This window comes from Molothrus ater, chromosome 29 (genome assembly GCF_012460135.2).
Source record: "Molothrus ater isolate BHLD 08-10-18 breed brown headed cowbird chromosome 29, BPBGC_Mater_1.1, whole genome shotgun sequence".
Lineage (NCBI taxonomy): Eukaryota > Metazoa > Chordata > Aves > Passeriformes > Icteridae > Molothrus > Molothrus ater.
Window position 1 is genome coordinate 1396157 of NC_050506.2, and position 18982 is coordinate 1415138.

Consider the following 18982-nt stretch of genomic DNA (forward strand, 5'->3'; position numbering starts at 1 on the left):
TGGGGTGTCCCTGTGTCCCACTTGGATCTCTTCCTTTGAGGACAAATTCAGCAAATCAGGGTTTTCCTTCCCAAAAAAAGCTTTTTCTGAGCCCATTTCTGCCCCCCTCACCCACCCACCCCAGCCCAGCTCCTTCCTCCCTTTCCCAGCTCCAAGGAAGACTTGGGAATGGGGATTCATTGAGAAAGGCCTTTATTGGACGGAAGAGCAAAGAAAATCAGGAATTGGATCCACGTGGACGTGGAGCCACTGAGCCCAAGGGGTTTGGGAACATTTCCCCCCCCCCTCTATCCCAGGGCAGGCAGTGGATGCCACGAGGATGAGGAAAAATCCCAGGATTCAGACCTGGAAAAGTCACAGGAAATGGGAAAAAACAAAAAAAAAAAAAAACCCAAACTCTGAAAACAACCAAATAATCAGGAAAAAAAAAAAATCAAGAGTTTCCTTAAGTTATGGGGGAGGGCAGGGGGATTCCCAAGGGAATGGTCCATAATTCCATAATTCCATAATTCCATAATTCCTGCCTGGAATGACTCGTGGAGGGCACAGGGAGGTTTGGACACACCTGGGGCCACGGGCAACGTGGAAAAGGGTCAGAAAAAAACCCCAATCAACCCCAAAAAATAGTCCAGGATGAGAGAAAATCCTGCTCAGAGCATTCCTGACGCCACAGAGTTCCCAGAGCCTTTCCAGGACCACGGGGGCTCCTGAGGCTCCAAATCCCCCCCAAGGAAGGGCTCCAGAACCTTCCTCCTTCCACCCGCCGGGATTTTAGAGACCCCCAAGGATCCCATCCCAAGCTGGGGCAATAAAATCTCTCGTGGCTACAATTTCCAACCTCCTGGAGTGCAGGAAGATCCCTAAAATCCCCTTGTTTTGTTTAATCCCAACCTTTTTCTCCAGAGAAGGCTACGAGGGGGCTTGGAACCCCCTCTTCAGACTGGGCCCCTACTGGGAAAAAAAACAACAAAAAACAAAACAAAACAAAAAAAAAAAATAAACCTTTTCTGATCCAAAAAATGAAATCAAATCACTCCCAAAAAACTCCCAATTGAGGGCTAACGAGGCAATTCCATGGAGCAGGAGGAGAAATTCCTGGGAGGAGAGCGCCCGGTGCTGCCCCTGATTCCTGCCTTGTTGGGGTTTGCTGGAATTCTCAGACCCATGTGCACCTCCAGGAGCCTGGGATGCCTCTGGAACCTTCTGGAACGCTGCAGAACCTTTCAGGAGGGTCAGAAAGTCCATCTCTCCTGCACGGGGCTGTCGGAAGCTTCGGGATTCGGGATTTGCCTGGTGGAATCTTCCCCCTTTAGGCTCTTCCTGCAGACCGGACACGTGTCGTGCTGTGGGAGGGGGGGAACACACAGGATTTGTCCCAAATGCTGAGAATTTCAAACTTTCTGTGCTGAAAAATTCCGAAATTTTTTGATATTCCAAAATTTTTTGATATTCCAAATTTTTTTGATACCCCCAAATTTTTTTCCACCAGGAGTGTGGAACATCACAGGGGTAGAAAAATCTGAGTTTAAGGCTTTAGAATGCAGCAATATTCATAAAGCAAAATAGAAGTTGTAGGACAGTTAGTTCAGTTTATTTTTAAGAAATTTTTCACTTTCTTCTTCATGAGTTTGAGTAGTTAGAAATAATAATAGTAAGAAATAAAAATCAGTAAGAAATAATTAGAAAAGTCCGCACTGCGGGCTTGGGGTGATTAGTTATTAGGTTAAAAATAAAAACTAATATAAGTGTCAATTCTTAATTGGACAGTTTATCCTTTAAAGGCTTTAGAGAGAAATTTAAGTTAGGGTCAGGTTTAATTTGTAGCTTGTTTGTTGAATACTGCAGAACTCAACACACAATAAATGTCATATATTATATTAATAAAAGAAAAGATAAAATATGATAAAAGATGGGTTTTTTTGGTTTTTTTTTTTTTTTGGGATCTTACCAGCTCCAGCCAGGGCACGATGCAGCTGCTGTGGAAGACGTGGTTGCAGGGCAGCTGCCGGACCTGCTCGGCCAGGGCGTAATCCTCCTTGCACACCGGGCACTCCAGCCCCGTGTCTGCGGCAAACGGGAACGGGGCAGCGCTGACGGACCCGGGGCCGGGGGCTGCCTCGGGGGGTTTGCTCAGAGAGGGGCGGGCACGGGGCAAAGGGGAACCGGGGCTTGGGGGTGTGGGGGGAATTGGGGAGGAGGGAAATGGAGCAGGGAGAAAGGGATTCCTGCCAGGGAAGCAAGGAATTCATGCCAGGATCCATCCATGCAATATCTATCTATCCATCCATCATCGCATGATCCATCCATCATCCATCCATCCATGCAATATCTATCTATTCATCCATCATCCATCCATCCATCATCCATCCATGCATGATCCATCCATCATCCATCATCCATCATCCATCCATCCATCCATCCATCCATCCATCCATCCATCCATCCATCCATCCATCCATCCATCCATCATCCATCCATCATCCATCCATCCATCCATCCATCCATCCATCCATCCATCCATCCATCATCCATATCCATCATCCATCCATGCAATATCTATCTATTCATCCATCCATCCATGCATGATCCATCATCCATCATCCATCATCCATCATCCATCATCCATCATCCATCCATGCAATATCTATCTACCCATCCATCATTGCATGATCCATCATCCATCGTCCATCCATCCATCCATGCAATATCTCTCTATTCATCCATCATCCATCATCCATCCATCATCCATCATCCATCCATCCATCCATCCATCCATCCATCCATCCATCCATCCATCCATCCATCATCCATCCATCATCCATCATCCATCCATCATCCATCCATCATCCATCATCCATCCATCATCCATCCATCCATCCATCATCCATCCATCCATCCATCCATCCATCCATCATCCATCCATCATCCATCCATCCATCCATCCATCCATCATCCACCATCCATCCATCCATCCATCCATCCATCCATCCATCCATCCATCCATCCATCATCCATCCATCCATCCATCCATCATCCATCCATCCATCCATCATCCATCATCCATCCATCCATCATCCATCATCCACCATCCATCCATCCATCCATCCATCCATCCATCCATCCATCCATCATCCATCCATCCATCCATCCATCCATCCAGCCATCCATCATCCATCCATCCATCATCCATCCATCCATCATCCATCCATCCATCATCCATCCATCATCCATCCATCCATCCATCCATCATCCATCCATCATCCATCCATCCATCCATCCATCATCCATCATCCATCCATCCATCATCCATCCATCATCCATCCATCATCCATCCATCCATCATCCATCCATCATCCATCCATCATCCATCCATCATCCATCCATCCATCCATCCATCCATCATCCATCCATCCATCCATCCATCCATCCATCCATCCATCCATCCATCCATCCATCCATCCATCATCCATCCATCATCCATCCAAAATCCTCTGAATCCTGAGCTCATCCAGGGATCAAGGAATTCCTGCCAGGATCCATCCACCCCAAATTCTCTGGGGATGGAGCATCCAGACAACCAAGAACTCCTGAGCTCCTTTGGTGATCCCAGGGATCCTTGGATATTCCAGGATTTCATAATTCCTGGCCTGCTCTGTGGGCTCAGCCCCGTGGAATTCCAGCCAGCCCTTGGCTTCCCAGAAAAGAGGAGGACACAGGGGTGTGGAAAACCACAGGATAAAAATATCCTGGCTAGAAATGTCCATGGTTTAACCATAATGGAGGAGCAGGGTTCTGGGAGGGGCAGGGATCCTTGGGCTGAAAAATTCCTGGGATTTTTTTTAATTACAAAACCAGGATTGAGCTGAGACTCCCCACCCCAGGCCACTGCTGGGCAGAGTTCCATGACATTTCCAGAGCAGAGTGTGGGGAGTTTGGAAAGGGGAGAAGGGAGGAGTTGAGAGCATCAACAGGGATTTGGGATGGGAAAACCATCATGGGGATGGGAAAATCATCATGAGAGGGGAAAATCATCATGAGAGGGGAAAACAATCGTGGGGATGGGAAAATCATCATGAGAGGGGAAAACAATCATGAGGAGGGGAAAAAAAACATCATGGGAAGGGAGAAATCATTGTAGGGAGGGGGAAATCATCATGGGGAGGGGGAAATTGTCATGGGGAGGGGAAAATCATTGTGGGGAGGGGGGAAAATCATCTTGGGAAGGGAAAAATCATTGTGGGGATGGGAGAATCATCATGGGGAGGGGGACATTATCATGGGGAGGGGGAAAAAACCATAATGGGGAGGGGAAAATCATCGTGGGGAGGGGAAAATCATCTTGGGGAGGGGAAAAAACCCATAATGGGGAGGGGAAACCATCATGGGGAGGGGGAAAAAACCTTCATGGGGAGAGGAAATGCTGATGGGAAGGAAGGGGAAGAGTCAGAATGGCACAGTTTAGGACTCTCCAAACACTCTGGAGAAGCTGACAGCTCCCAGGCCAGTTCCAGGGGGGACAAAGTGGGAATGAGGGAGAGCTGAGGATGTCAAACAGCAGCACCCAAGTGGCCCAGGATGTTGGGGAGATGCAGCCACCCACCGACTTGTTCCTGTGTCACCGGCACCGTCGGCAGTGACGAGATCTTCTCCTTGTCTGCTGGTGGTGGCCCCGTGTTCTCCAGCTGTCCCAGGAGCTGTGCAGAGGGAGAAATGCCAAGCTCAGGAGCAGGGATGGGCCACTGGAGCTGCCCCCGCGGCACTCCATCCATCCATCCATCCATCATCCATCCATCCATCATCCATCCATCCATCATCCATCATCCATCATCCATCCATCCATCCATCCATCATCCATCCATCCATCATCCATCCATCCATCCATCCATCCATCCATCCATCCATCCATCCATCCATCATCCATCCATCATCCATCATCCATCCATCCATCCATCCATCCATCCATCATCCATCCATCCATCATCCATCCATCATCCATCATCCATCCATCGTCCATCCATCGTCCATCCATCGTCCATCCATCCATCCATCCATCCATCCATCCATCCATCCATCATCCATCCATCCATCATCCATCCATCCATCCATCCATCCATCCATCATCCATCATCCATCCATCCATCATCCATCCATCCATCCATCCATCCATCCATCCATCCATCATCCATCCATCATCCATCCATCATCCATCCATCATCCATCCATCATCCATCCATCCATCCATCCATCCATCCATCCATCATCCATCTATCCATCCATCCATCCATCCATCATCCATCCATCCATCCATCCATCCATCATCCATCCATCCATCATCCATCATCCATCCATCCAACAGGTGGCCCTCACCTGTTGAATTTTCAGGCAGCCCCGAGGAGGGGAGAGATGAGTGAATGTGAGTCCGTGCTCGAATTTGTTATTTTATGATGTTAAATTGTGTTAAAGAATGATATTCTAAAGAATAGAGAAGGGATACAGGGAGAAGGCTACAAGGAATGATAATGGAAACTCCTGACTCTCTCTTCATTGGTCATGAAGTCAAAACAATAAAACAATTTACATGAAACCAATCAAACAATGGATTAACAATGAATTCACATGGAACCAATCAAACAGTGGATAAACAATCCATTCATGAATTGATGAACAATCAATTGATGAAACCAATCAAACAGTGGATAAACAATCAATTCACATGAAACCAATCAAACAATGGATAAACAATCAATTCACATGGAACCAATCAAACAGTGGATAAACAATCTCCAACCACATCCCAAAGCAACAAAACACAGCAGAAGCAAATCACATAATTATTGTTTTCATTTTTTTTTCTCTGAGGCTTCTCAGCTTGCCAGGAGAAGAAATGCTGGGCAAAAATAAAATAAAATAAAGGATTTTTGGCAGAAAATGAGAAAATGTGACAGTGCCACTGACCTGGGTGACGATGGCGTCGAGGCCGCTCTGTCCCCACGCGTAATCGCCGGGGCTGGAGTGCAGCATCCCGCTCCTGCCAAGGGGAGAGGCCAGGGATTCCCCAGAATTCCCAAATTCCCAAAGCTTCCTGGGATTTACTTGCTGGGATCTGGGAGATCTACTCACCAGGAGAAGGGATGCTGGGAGCCAGGAAGGGCTGAGTTGGCAAAAAAGCCAGCAAAGATCTGCTGGATTATCCTGAGGAGGAAAGAGGTGGGAAGGGGGAGTTAAAGGAGGAAAGAAATGGTGGGAGGAGAAAAAAAGGCTGGAAAAGCAGGAATTCCTGCTCTGGTGATGGCTCATGGCTGTGAACATCCCTGCAAAAAGCTCCAAAATAGAGAGAGAGAGCAGGTGTTGGGCAACACCCTGGGTAACTCAGAGGTGTTTTCAAAAAATTTGATTTTATTTTCAGTCTCAGGTGTGAGGCGAGGCAATAGAGGTGTTAGAATTCACACCATCACAATCAGAAGCTAATTTCTAATTTCTAAACTTATTTCTAAACTTATTTCTAATTTCTAAACTTATTCCTAATTTCTACATTTATTTCCAGTTCCATCCCTCTCTCAACAACGTCTGTTCAATCCCATAACGTTTCTAAATCACCAATTTCTAACCTCAAAATTTCCATACAAACACATTCTATAGAAACCTTTTATTCCATTTTCAGGGATCAAGGAATTCAAATCAAGAAATTCAAGATCAAGATCAATACAGTTTAATCTGTAGGGTGAGAAGCCAACTATTTCTAATTTCTGAATTTATTTTTAATTCCATTCCTCTCTCAACAACACCTCTCCTACCCCATGAAATTTCCAAATCCCCAATTTCTTACCCCAGAATTTCCATACAAATACATTCTACACAAACCTTTTATTCCATTTTCAGTCTCATGTGTAGGGTGAGGCAATACAGGTGTTATAATTCACGCCCATCACAATCAGAAGCTGATTATTTCTAATTTCTAAAATTACTCCTAATTTCTAGAATATTACTCCTAATTTTTAAACTTATTTGTAATTTCTAAACTTCTAATTCCATTCCTCTCTCAACAACGTCTCTCCTACCCCATTACATTTCCAAATCCCCAATCTCTTACCCCAAATTTTCCCCGCAATCCCCCACCACACAAACCTTTTCTCAAACCCTAAAACCCCCATCCAAACCCCCTGTTTCTCCTCTCCTGCTCTCCCAGCAGAGCTCACTCAGCCCTTTCCATGCTGGATTTTTACACTCTGGATCAGTTATTGAACCATCATGATTCCTGTTTTTGATTGTGACACCCAGCAGAGCTCACTCACCTCTTTTCACATTGGTTTTTTTGCAGAGTTGGATCAGAGTTTTTCAGCAGAGCTCACTCAGCCCTCTCCATGCTCATTTTTTGCACTCTGGATCAGTTATTGAACCATCATCACCCTCATTTGTACGAGCAGATCCTGACACCCAGCAGAGCTCACTCACCCCTTTCCATGTAGGTTTTTTTGCACTCTGGATCAGAGTCTGTAGAGCAGAGCTCACTCACCCTTCCCACATTGGTTTTTTGCATTCTGGATCAGAGTTTGTAGAGCAGATCCTGACACCCAGCAGAGCTCACTCACCCTTTCCCACATTGGTTTCTTTACACTCTGGATCAGTTTCTCAGCACATCTCACTCACCCCTTCCCACGTTGGTTTTTTTGCACTCTGGATCAGAGTTTGTAGAGCAGTTTGTGCCACCCAGCACAGCTCACCCATCCCTTCCCATGCTGGTTTTATTTGCACTCTGGATCAGAGTTTCTCAGCAGAGCTCACCCATCCCTTCCCACATTGGTTTATTTGCACTCTGAGATCAGTCAATGAACCACCATCACCCTCATTTGTCTGAGCAGATCCTGACACCAGCAGAGCTCACTCTGCCCTTTCCATGTTGGTGGTTTTGCACTCTGGATCAGTTATTGAACCATCATCACCCCCGTTCTTGATGGTGCCACCCAGCAGAGCTCACTCATCCCTTCCCACATTGGTTTCTTTGCACTCCAGATCAGTTATTGAACCATCATCACCCTCATTCTTGTTTGTGCCACCCAGCAGAGCTCACTCACCCTTCCCACATTGGATTTTTTGCACTCAGTTTCCCAGCACAGCTCACCCATCCCTTCCCATGCTGGTTTTATTTGCACTCTGGATCAGAGTTTCTCAGCAGAGCTCACCCATCCCTTCCCACACTGTTTTTTTTGCACTCTGGATCAGAGTTTGTAGAGCAGATTGTGACACCCAGCAGAGCTCACTCACCCTTCCCACATTGGTTTCTCTGCACTCCAGATCAGAGTTTCCCATCAGAGCTCACTCACCCCTTTCCATGTTGGTTTATTTTCACTCTGGATCAGAGTTTTTGAGCACAGCTCGCTCACCCTTTTCATTGGAATTTTTGCACTCAGTTTCCCAGCAGAGCTCACTCACCCTTTTCACATTGGTTTTTTTGCACTCTGGATCAGAGTTTTTGAGCACAGCTCACTCACCCTTCCCACATTGCTTTATTTTCACTCCATATCAGAGTTTCCCAGCAGAGCTCACTCACCCTTTTCATTGGATTTTCTGCACTCTGGATCAGAGTTTTTGAGCAGAGCTCACTCACCCTTTTCACATTGGATTTTTTGCACTCTGGATCAGAGTTTTCGAGCAGAGCTCCCTCACTCACCCCTCGATGGCCGGCGAGCGATCCGGGCGGGAGCTGCCCCGGGCCCGGTACCTGCGGGGCATTGGCAGCCGTGGGGGGCGGCTGGGACCCCAAAGCTCAGCCGGGGGCCCCCTCTCCACGTCCCTGGCCTCTGCATCCAGGGAGCTGCTGCTCAGGAAGGGCCGGAAATCCGGGAAGAACATGGTGTGGTCCAGGTGGTCCCAAAGCTGTGGAGAGCGGGGGTTTAGGCTGGGGGGGTGTGGATTTGATGGAGCTGTTAGAGGTGGGGCAGGTGCCCGCTGGAAATGGTGAAAATGTAACAGCTGGGGCAATTAGCAGCTGTTAATTGTGAAAATGTAACAGCTGGGGCAATTAGCAGCTGTTAATTGTGAAAATGTAACAGCCGGGGCAATTAGCAGCTGGTAATTGTGCAAATTAACACTGAAATCCAGGTGGGGCAATTATCAGCTGGTAATTGTGAAAATGTAACAGCTGGGGCAATTAGTAGCTGGTAATTGTGCAAATTAACACTGAAATCCAGGTGGGGCAATTATCAGCTGGTAATTGTGAAAATGTAACAGCTGGGGCAATTAGCAGCTGGTAATTGTGAAAATGTAACAGCCGGGGCAATTAACAGCTGTTAATTGTGAAAATGTAACAGCCGGGGCAATTAGAAGCTGGTAATTGTGAAAATGTAACAGCCGGGGCAATTAGCAGCTGTTAATTGTGAAAATTTAAGAGCTGGGGCAATTAGCAGCTGTTAATTGTGAAAATTAACACTGGAATCCAGGTGGGGCAATTAGCAGCTGGTAATTGTGAAAATTAATGCTATTAAAACCAGCTGTTAATTGTTAAAAAGTTATCTGCTGTTAATTGTGAAAATTAACACTGGAATCCTGGTGGGGCAATTATCAGCTGTTAATTGTGAAAATTAACACTGTGAAAATCAGGTGGGGCAGGTGTCTGCTGTTAATTGGTGAAATGAATGCTGTTGAAACCAGCTGTTAATTGTTACTCAGCTGTTAATTGTTACTCAGCTGTTAATTGTTAATCCAGCTGTTAATTGTTAATCAGCTGTTAATTGTTACTCAGCTGTCAATTGTTAATCAGCTGTTAATTGTTAACACACACAGAGCTAGACCCCGGTGGTGCAGTTAATGAGCTGCTGTTAATTGGACACTTTCTCTCTCCTGTTAATTGAGTGTCCCTGCCTGGGTGATCAATCCCAAACTCCACTGGGAGCTGCTCCGCCCAGGGGAGGAGCCAAACATTCCTGCCTGGACACGATCTGGGGCTTGGGACAGCGGGGCGGCCTCTGCCCGCTGCGGTCCCAACCTTTTCCTACTGCGGTCCCAACCTTTTCCCAGTGGATTCCCACAGGATCAGCCCTTTTCCCAGTGCATTCCCAACCTTTTCCCAGTGCATTCCCAACCTTTTCCTACTGCATTCCCAACCTTTTCCCAGTGCCTTCCCAACCTTTTCCCACTGCATTCCCAACCTTTTCCCAGTGGATTCCAGGAAGATCAGCCCATTCCCAGTGGATTCCCAACCTTTTCCCAGTGGATTCCCAGCCTTTTCCCACTGCGTTCCCATCCTTTTCCCACTGCATTCCCAACCTTTTCCCACTGAATTTCCAGCCCTTTCCCACTCGATTTCCAGAGGATCAGCCCTTTCCCAGTGGATTCCCACAGGATCAGCCTTTTCCCACTGGATTCCCAGCCCTTTCCCACTGGATTCCCAACATTTTCCCACTGCATTCCCAACCTTTTCCCACTGGGTTTCCAGCCCTTTCCCACTGGATTCCCACAGGATCAGCCCTTTTCCCACTGGATTCCCAACATTTTCCCACTGAATTTCCACAGGATCAGCCCTTTCCACTGAATTTCCAGCCTTTTCCCACTGCATTCCAGGAAGATCAGCCCTTTCCCACTGGATTCCCTCAGGATCAGCCTTTTCCCACTCAATTTCCAGCCTTTTCCCACTGGATTCCCACAGGATCAGCCCTTTTCCTACTGAATTTCCAGCCGTCTCCTACTGGATTCCCACAGGATCAGCCCTTTCCCACTGCATTCCCAACCTTTTCCCAGTGGATTTACAGAGGATCATCCCTTTCCCACTGCATTCCCAACCTTTTCCCAGTGGATTCCCAGAGGATCAGCCCTTTTCCCACTGCATTCCCAACCTTTTCCCGCTGGATTGGGTTCCCAGAGGAAACCCAGGCCCATCTCCCAGCCCTGGACCTCCAGAGGAACCCTCCACCCTTCCCCACGATCCCTGCTCCACCAGAACCACGTTTTTCACTCCAAAAACCCCTGAATTCGATGGGACTGCAGCCACCAGCCTGACCTGTGGGGCAGCTCCTGCTCTGACTCTGGCAGTGCCTTTGCTTCTGTTTATTTTGATTTATTACCACATTTACATTTAAATTGTCCTAATAAAGAATTGTGATTCCCACACCCTTTACCTGAAAACCCCTTAAATTTCAAAATGATAACAACAGGGCAAGGGGGGGAAGATGGGAGCCAGGATCCTCACTCAAAGCTCCAAATCCCAACCAATCTGGAAGCTGTGGGGTTGGAAGGGCTGGAATTTGAGAGGGAAAATCAGGAATTTCTGGGATATCAGGACGGATCTCCATGAAACTCAGGAATTTTTGGGATCCAAACTGATGTCCAAGGAATATTTTGGATAAATGCACCCAGATGAAGAAGGGAATGCCTGGAGTGTGAAAGGAAGGATCCAGACTGGGATTCTATTTGGTGACCCCATTTCTGGCTCAGGATTGAGTGGATTTCCTCCAAATTTGGAGTTTCAAATGGAAATACTCTGGAAAATCTGGGAGCAGGGAGAGACTTCCTCACCTGGCTGAGCATCCCCAAACAAACCCCAGCATCTGCCAGCACCAGGGCACCCTCAATCCTCCTTTTCCTCTCGTGCCCAAAATGCCAATTTTCAGTCTCCTAAAACTCCTCCAAATCCTGGAAATTGTCAGGAAAAGAGGGAAAAAAAAAAAAAAAAGCAGGAAAACTCACCTCTGAGAACTGAGAGGAGGGGCTGTCATCCAGGGAATTGCTGTCAAAAAAACTGGGAAAAAGAAGGAAAGTGAGGGCAGAGCTCATTGCTAAATTCCCCCCCTTGAGATTCCCAAATCCTCTCCTGTGTTTGATGAAATATCCCCAGGAGGGGTTCAAAAAAAAAAAAAAAAAAAAAGAGAAAAATAAGTAAAAAAATAAAAATAAATTTAAAAAAAGGGGTTTTACTTTCAAGATATTAAAATATTAAAAAAGGTAAGAAGAAAAATTACAAAGGGAAGAAAAAAAGACCAAAAAAAGGTAAAAAAAAAAACTAACACAGAAAATAGTAAAAAGATGGGGTTTTTCCCTAATAATGAAAAAGGGTAAGAAAAAATCAAAAAGGGAAAAAAAAAAGGACCAAAAAATAAAAAAAGAGGCAAACACCAAAAATAATGAAAAGGGATTTTTTTTCCCCCTAAATACTAAAAAAATACGAATATTTTTATTTTCTTTAGGGGAAAATAAACAATTTTTTTTTTCCTTAAATACTAAAAATTTGGAGTTTCAAATGGAAATATTCTGGAAAATCTGGGAGCCTTAAATACTAAAAAGGGTAAGAAAAAAATCAAAAGGGAAAAAAAAAAAGACCAAAAAAGAAGAAAAAGAGGCAAACACCAAAATAATGAAAAGAGATTTTTTTTCCCCTAAATACTAAAAAATACAAATATTTTTATTTTCTTTAGGAAAAAAAACCAACTTTTTTTTCCTTTAAATAGAAAAAAATCAAAAGGGAAAAACCCAAAACACAAAAGGCTAAAAATATCAAGAAGACCAAAATTTTTTTTGTTGCTGTTTTTGGGGATTTTTTTGTAAAAGATAAAAAGGGGAAAATACATCAAAAAAAGAACAAAAATGGCATTTTTATGTTGAGTCTCCTTGGTATAAATTGAATTTCCCTGGATTTTCTGGTACCTGGAATCATCAGTGACTTCCTCGATGAAGCCGGACTCACAGCGAGGGCAGGTGTATTCCTGGGAAGGCAAAAGGAGTGGAAATTAAACCCAAAATCTTTGAAATTCCAAAGAAAAATCTCCCCCTTCAGGAACATTCCTGATCCTGGATACCAAACAGCTCCAAACAACAGCAGAAAATCGGAAAAAAATCGGAAAAAATCTGAAAATCCCTTGGAATTTGGGCAGCAGAAAGGAAAACACAACGGCAGAGGCAAGGAGCAAAATTCCTCCCAAGAGGAAAAATTTTCCCTGGTCCTATTCCCAGAATGAAGGACAAAAAAACCCCAAAAAAACCCCAAAAAAGACACTCATGGATCTTCCCTCTCCACATGCCAGGAACTGAGAGCATCCCAGATTTTTTTATTGGAATATTCCAAATTTTCAGCCTGGATTTTGTGGGAATTCCTCCCAAATCCAAATCCTGGAGCAGACTTTTGAGTTTTGAATCAGATTTTTTTTTTGGGGGGTTGGATCAAATTTTACCATCACCAGCAGCAGGTGGGATGGTGCTGCCTCCCTGGGAGCTTTGGAATATTTTTAATTTTGGAATATTTTTAATTTTGGACTATTTTTGCTCTTGGAGTCCATCTGGAAAGTCTCAGTTTGCCACCCAGGAGCTGGAGAGAGATAAAAATGGCATTTGGGATAAATAACTCTGCAGGGAGGGAAAGGGAAAGGGGAACAGATGGTGGGTGGGATCCTGCAGATTCCCTGGATTTTCCCTGGGATATCTCCAGGGATTATTCCCTAAAACTGGGATAATTCCCAGGATTTTCTGGGGGATATTTCCAGGGATTTTCTCCCAGTGACTGGGATAATTCTCTGGATTTTCCCTGGGATAATTCCCTGCATTTTCCTTGGGATACTCCCAGGAATTGGGATAATTGTCTGCATTTTCCTTGGGATATTTCCAGCGATGTCCCCCCGGGAACTGGGATAATTCCCTGGATTTTCCTTGGGATATTTCCAGGGATTATTCTCTAAAACTGGGATAATTCCCTGGATTTTCCTTGGGATAATTCCCTGCATCGTCCCTGGGATAATTGCTGGGATTATTCCCTAAAACTGGGATAATTCCCTGCATTTTCCCTGGGATAATTGCTGGGATAATTTAGCAGGAATGGACAATCCCCACACTGCCGGAGGAGCAGACGCTGCTCAGGGAGCAGGATGGGAATGGGATGAGGGTTATGGAATGACCCGCTTCCATCAGGAACAGGACATTCCTCCAGTCCCTTTCCAGATTTTGGGGGATCTCCTGTTCCATGTGGGAACAACTTCGGGCACTGGAGGTCACCCCTCCCTCAGGGGCCCAGGGAGCCATTGGGGGATCACCCCTGCCCCTACACCCGCCCGGGCAGCTCGGGGCTCTCCCCCCCGGCCCTCCCCGCTCGGGGCTCCCCCTCTCCGACCCTCCCTTCCCGGGGCTCACCGGCAGCTTGGGGCTGACCTCGCCCTTGCAGCTGTGGCAAAAGAACCGGTGCTGCTGCACCGCCGCCGCCGCCTCCGCCATCTTCCCTCACAGCCGCCGCTGCCGTCACTCCTCCCAGAGCAGCGAGCGCGGGCCAGAGCGGCCCCGCACTTCCGGTCAACTCGTCTGCTCCGCGCCCAGCCTGCAAAGCGCGGCTGAGCGGGATAGAGCGGCCCCAAGGGGGCGGGAAGTGGAGTGGCGCCCCCTGCTGGGAACCTCCATTGGGAGCCTGGCAATGCCGGGTGGCGGCAGCGGAAGTGACGTAGAAGGAAGTGGAGGCAGGACGGCGCCGTTGTCATGGCGGCGGTGATGGCGGCCTAGGCCGGGCCTGGTGGTGAGAGCGGGGAGCACACCGGGACACCGGGATGGGGTCACGGAGGGGAAAATCCCATCTGGGGGGACACGGGGACCGCGGGGACAGCGCTGATCCTCCCCCGGGAGGGGATCTGCAGCAGGGTCAGCCTCTGTCCCCTCTCTCTCCATCCATCCAGCTGTTCGTTCTTTCCTTCCTCCCGTTCCGTTCCCGGGATTCCGGAGCCGCCGCGATGACCCAGGCCGAGCTCCGGCTCTGCTCCCTCCTGCTGCGGGAGCATTTCGGGGAAATCGTGGAAAAAGTCGGGAATTCCCTGCTCCGGACGGGCCCGCGGCCGCTGCGGCTGCTGGTGGGGGACACGGGGCTGCTCCCGGATCAGGTACGGGGTGGGAGGGAGGAGGGAATTTTAAAATAATCTCGTATTATTTGAAATTAACAGGAAATTATTTGAAGTTATACGAAATTATTAGGAAAGCAATGTGAAATTATATGAAGTTAATATGAATTTAAAATTAATTTGAAATTAATATGGGTTTATTCCCATTAAAAGGAACGGGGTTATTCCCACTAAAAGAATGGGGTTATTCCCACTAAAAGGGATGGGGTTATTCCCATTAAAAGAGATGTGTTTATTCCCATTATTCCCATTAAAAGGGATGAGATTATTCCCATTAAAAGGGATGGGGTTATTCCCATTAAAAAGGAATGGGTTTATTCCCATTACTCCCATTAAAAGGGACAGGTTTATTCCCATTAAAAGGGATGAGATTATTTCCATTAAAAGAGATGGGGTTATTCCCACTAAAAGGAATGGGATAATTCCCTTTATTCCCATTAAAAGGGATGGGGTTATTCCCACTAAAAGGAATGAGATAATTCCCTTTATTCCCATTAAAAGCGGTGGGTTATTCCCATTAAAAGGAATGGGTTTAGTCCCATTATTCCCATTAAAAGGGATGAGATTATTTCCATTAAAAGGGATGGGGTTATTCCCACTAAAAGGAATGGGTTTAGTCCCATTATTCCCATTAAAAGGGCCAGGGTAATTCCCATTATTCCCATTAACAGGCATGGGATAATTCCCACAAAAAGAGACCAGTTTATTCCCATTAAAAGGGGAATAATGGGAATTACCCCATGGGTTAATTTCCGTTTTTCCCCTTAAAAGGGACAGAATTATTCCCATTATTCCCATTAAAAGAGCCAGGATAATTCCCATTATTCCCATTACCAGACACGGGGTTATTCCCACTAAAAGCGCCCGGTTGATTTTATCCCTTTTATTCCATGATTATTTTTTTTCTTCTTCCCACTAAAACCTGCATTCCCCGCGTGTGTGTGTCCCCCTGCCCCAGGTGAAGAAGGCGCTGTGTGTGCTGATCCAGCACCACCTGGTGCGGTTCGAGGCGCAGCCGCGGGGCTGGGTGGAGTACGAGGCGCAGCGCGAGCGCGTCCTGCGCATCCTGCGCTACCCCCGCTACATCTACACGGCCAAGGCGCTCTACGGGGACCCCGGGGAGCTGCTGGTGGAGGAGCTGCTGCTCCACGGGCACCTGCCCATGAGCTCCGCCGTGGCCAGGGTGGCCGATCGCCTCACCGAGACCATGGAAGGTGGGAAGGAAGCTCCTTCATCCCAAAAAAATGGGATTTGGGAGTGGTGGATGGTCAATGGGATCAGAGGTTCTTTGAGGGATCTAGGAGAGCTCTATGAGCTCCTGTGCTGGTGGAGGAGCTGCTGGTGGTCCACGGGCACCTGCCCATGAGCTCCGCCGTGGCCAGGGTGGCCGATCGCCTCACCGAGACCATGGAAGGTGGGAAGGAAGCTCCTTCATCCCAAAAAAATGGGATTTGGGAGTGGTGAATGGTCAATGGCCAAGGTGGCCGATCGCCTCACCGAGACCATGGAAGGTGGGAAGGAAACTCAAGAAAATGGGATTTGGGAGTGGTGAATGGGACCAGAGATACTGGGGAGCCTCTGCTCCATGGGCTCCTGCCCATGAGCTCCGCCGTGGCCAGGGTGGCCGATCGCCTCACCAAGACCATGGAAGGTGGGAAGGAAACTCAAGAAAATGGGATTTGGGAGTGGTGGATGATCAATGGGATCAGAGGCACTGTAGGGTGGTCTTTGAGGGATCTAGGAGAGCTCTATGGGGACCCCAGGGAGCTGCTGGTGGAGGAGCTGCTGCTCCACGGGCACCTGCCCATGAGCTCCGCCATGGCCAGGGTGGCCGATCGCCTCACCGAGACCATGGAAGGTGGGAAGGAAACTCAAGAAAATGGGATTTGGGAGTGGTGAGTGGTCATTGGGATCAGAGGCACTGTAGGGAGCTGTTGGTGCTCCATGGGCACCTGCCCTTGAGCTCTGCCTTGGCCAGGGTGGCCGATCGCCTCACCGAGACCATGGAAGGTGGGAAGGAAGCTCCTTGATCCCAAAAAAATGGGATTTGGGAGTGGTGAATGGTCAATGGCCAAGGTGGGTGATCGCCTCACCGAGACCATGGAAGGTGGGAAGGAAGCTCCTTCATCCCAAAAAAATGGGATTTGGGAGTGGTGAATGGGATCAGAGATACTGGGGAGCCTCTGCTCCATGGGCATCTTCCAATGCGCTCTGCAGTGGCCAAGGTGGGTGATTGCCTCACCGAGACCATGGAAGGTGGGAAGGAAGCTCCTTCATCCCAAAAAAATGGGATCTGGGACTGGATTTAGTTGGTGAATGGGATCAGAGGCACCATGGGGTGTTCTATGGGGGAGCTGCTTGTGGAGGAACTTCTGCTCCATGGGCTCCTTCCCATGAGCTCCGCCATGGCCAGGGTGGCCGATCGCCTCACCGAGACCATGGAAGGTGGGAAGGAAACTCAAGAAAATGGGATTTGGGAGTGGTGAGTGGTCAATGGGATCAGAGGCACTGTAGGGAGCTGTTGGTGCTCCATGGGCACCTTCCCTTGAGCTCCGCCGTGGCCAGGGTGGCCGATCGCCTCACCGAGACCATGGAAGGTGGGAAGGAAACTCCTTCATCCCAAAAAAATGGGATTTGGGAGTGGTGAATGGGATCAGAGATACTGTAGAGTGTTCTTTGAGGGATCTAGGAGAGCTCTATGAGCTCCTGTGCTGGTGGAGGAGCTGCTGGTGGTCCACGGGCACCTGCCCATGAGCTCTGCCGTGGCCAGGGTGGCCGATCGCCTCATTGAGACCATGGAAGGTGGGAAAGAAACTCCTTCATCCTAAAAAATTTGGATTTGGGAGCAGAGTTGGTGTGTGAATGGGATCAGAGGCACTGTAGGGTGGTCTTTGAGGGATCTAGGAGAGCTCTATGGGGACCCCAGGGAGCTGCTGGTGGAGGAGCTGCTGCTCCACGGGCACCTGCCCATGAGCTCCGCCGTGGCCAGGGTGGCCGATCGCCTCACCGAGACCATGGAAGGTGGGAAGGAAGCTCCTTCATCCCAAAAAAATGGGATTTGGGAGTGGTGAATGGTCAATGGCCAAGGTGGGTGATCGCCTCACCGAGACCATGGAAGGTGGGAAAGAAGCTCCTTCATCCCAGAAAATGGGATTTGGGAGTGGTGGATGATCAATGGGATCAGAGGCACTGTAGGGTGTTCTTTGAGGGACCTAGGAGAGCTCTGGTGCTCCACGGGCACCTGCCCATGAGCTCCGCCATGGCCAGGGTGGCCGATCACCTCACCGAGACCATGGAAGGTGGGAAGGAAACTCAAGAAAATGGGATTTGGGAGTGGTGAATGGGACCAGAGATACTGGGGAGCCTCTGCTCCATGGGCTCCTTCCCATGAGCTCTGCTGTGGCCAAGGTGGGTGATCGCCTCACCAAGACCATGGAAGGTGGGAAGGAAACTCAAGAAAATGGGATTTGGGAGTGGTGAATGGTCAATGGGATCAGAGGCACTGTAGGGAGCTGTTGGTGCTCCACGGGCACCTGCCCATGAGCTCCGCCGTGGCCAGGGTGGCCGATCGCCTCACCGAGACCATGGAAGGTGGGAAGGAAGCTCCTTCATCCCAAAAAAATGGGATTTGGGAGTGGTGAATGGGATCAGAGATACTGGGGAGCCTCTGCTCCATGGGCTCCTTCCCATGAGCTCTGCAGTGGCCAAGGTGGGTGATCGCCTCACCAAGACCATGGAAGGTGGGAAGGAAACTCCTTCATCCCAAAAAAATGGGATTTGGGACTGGATTTAGTTGGTGAATGGGATCAGAGGCACCATGGGGTGTTCTATGGGGGAGCTGCTTGTGGAGGAACTTCTGCTCCATGGGCTCCTTCCCATGAGCTCTGCCGTGGCCAGGGTGGCCGATCGCCTCACCGAGACCATGGAAGGTGGGAAAGAAGCTCCTTGATCCCAAAAAAAATGGGATTTGGGAGTGGTGAGTGGTCAATGGGATCAGAGGCACTGTAGGGAGCTGTTGGTGCTCCATGGGCACCTTCCCTTGAGCTCTGCCATGGCCAGGGTGGCCGATCGCCTCACCGAGACCATGGAAGGTGGGAAAGAAACTCCTTCCCCCCAAAAACTGGGAT

General features: G+C 48.3%; 2 protein-coding genes across 3 annotated transcripts in view; one reads left to right on the forward strand and one right to left on the reverse strand.

The window, feature by feature from the left end:
- Positions 1-175: 175 nt before the first annotated feature.
- On the reverse strand, positions 176-14444 carry RNF115 (ring finger protein 115). Its single transcript, XM_036397896.2, is given in 10 exon segments — positions 176-1343; positions 1949-2064; positions 4601-4694; positions 5956-6028; positions 6121-6192; positions 8669-8874; positions 11680-11731; positions 12634-12692; positions 14107-14195; positions 14198-14444. Coding segments are annotated over 10 exon segments (1119 nt in total). The 3' UTR covers positions 176-1232.
- Positions 14417-18982, forward strand: part of POLR3C (RNA polymerase III subunit C) — a 15051-nt gene continuing 10485 nt past the window's right edge. The window contains exons 1-3 of one of the 2 annotated variants that reach the window (XM_054517625.1): positions 14417-14479; positions 14637-14837; positions 15814-16069. In XM_054517625.1, the coding sequence (XP_054373600.1) occupies positions 14691-14837; positions 15814-16069 (403 nt within the window). In that variant the 5' untranslated portion in view covers positions 14417-14479; positions 14637-14690. Of the gene's footprint in view, positions 14480-14636; positions 14838-15813; positions 16070-18484; positions 18785-18982 lie in introns of those variants that run through there. The other variant, XM_054517624.1, reaches the window with a different exon arrangement.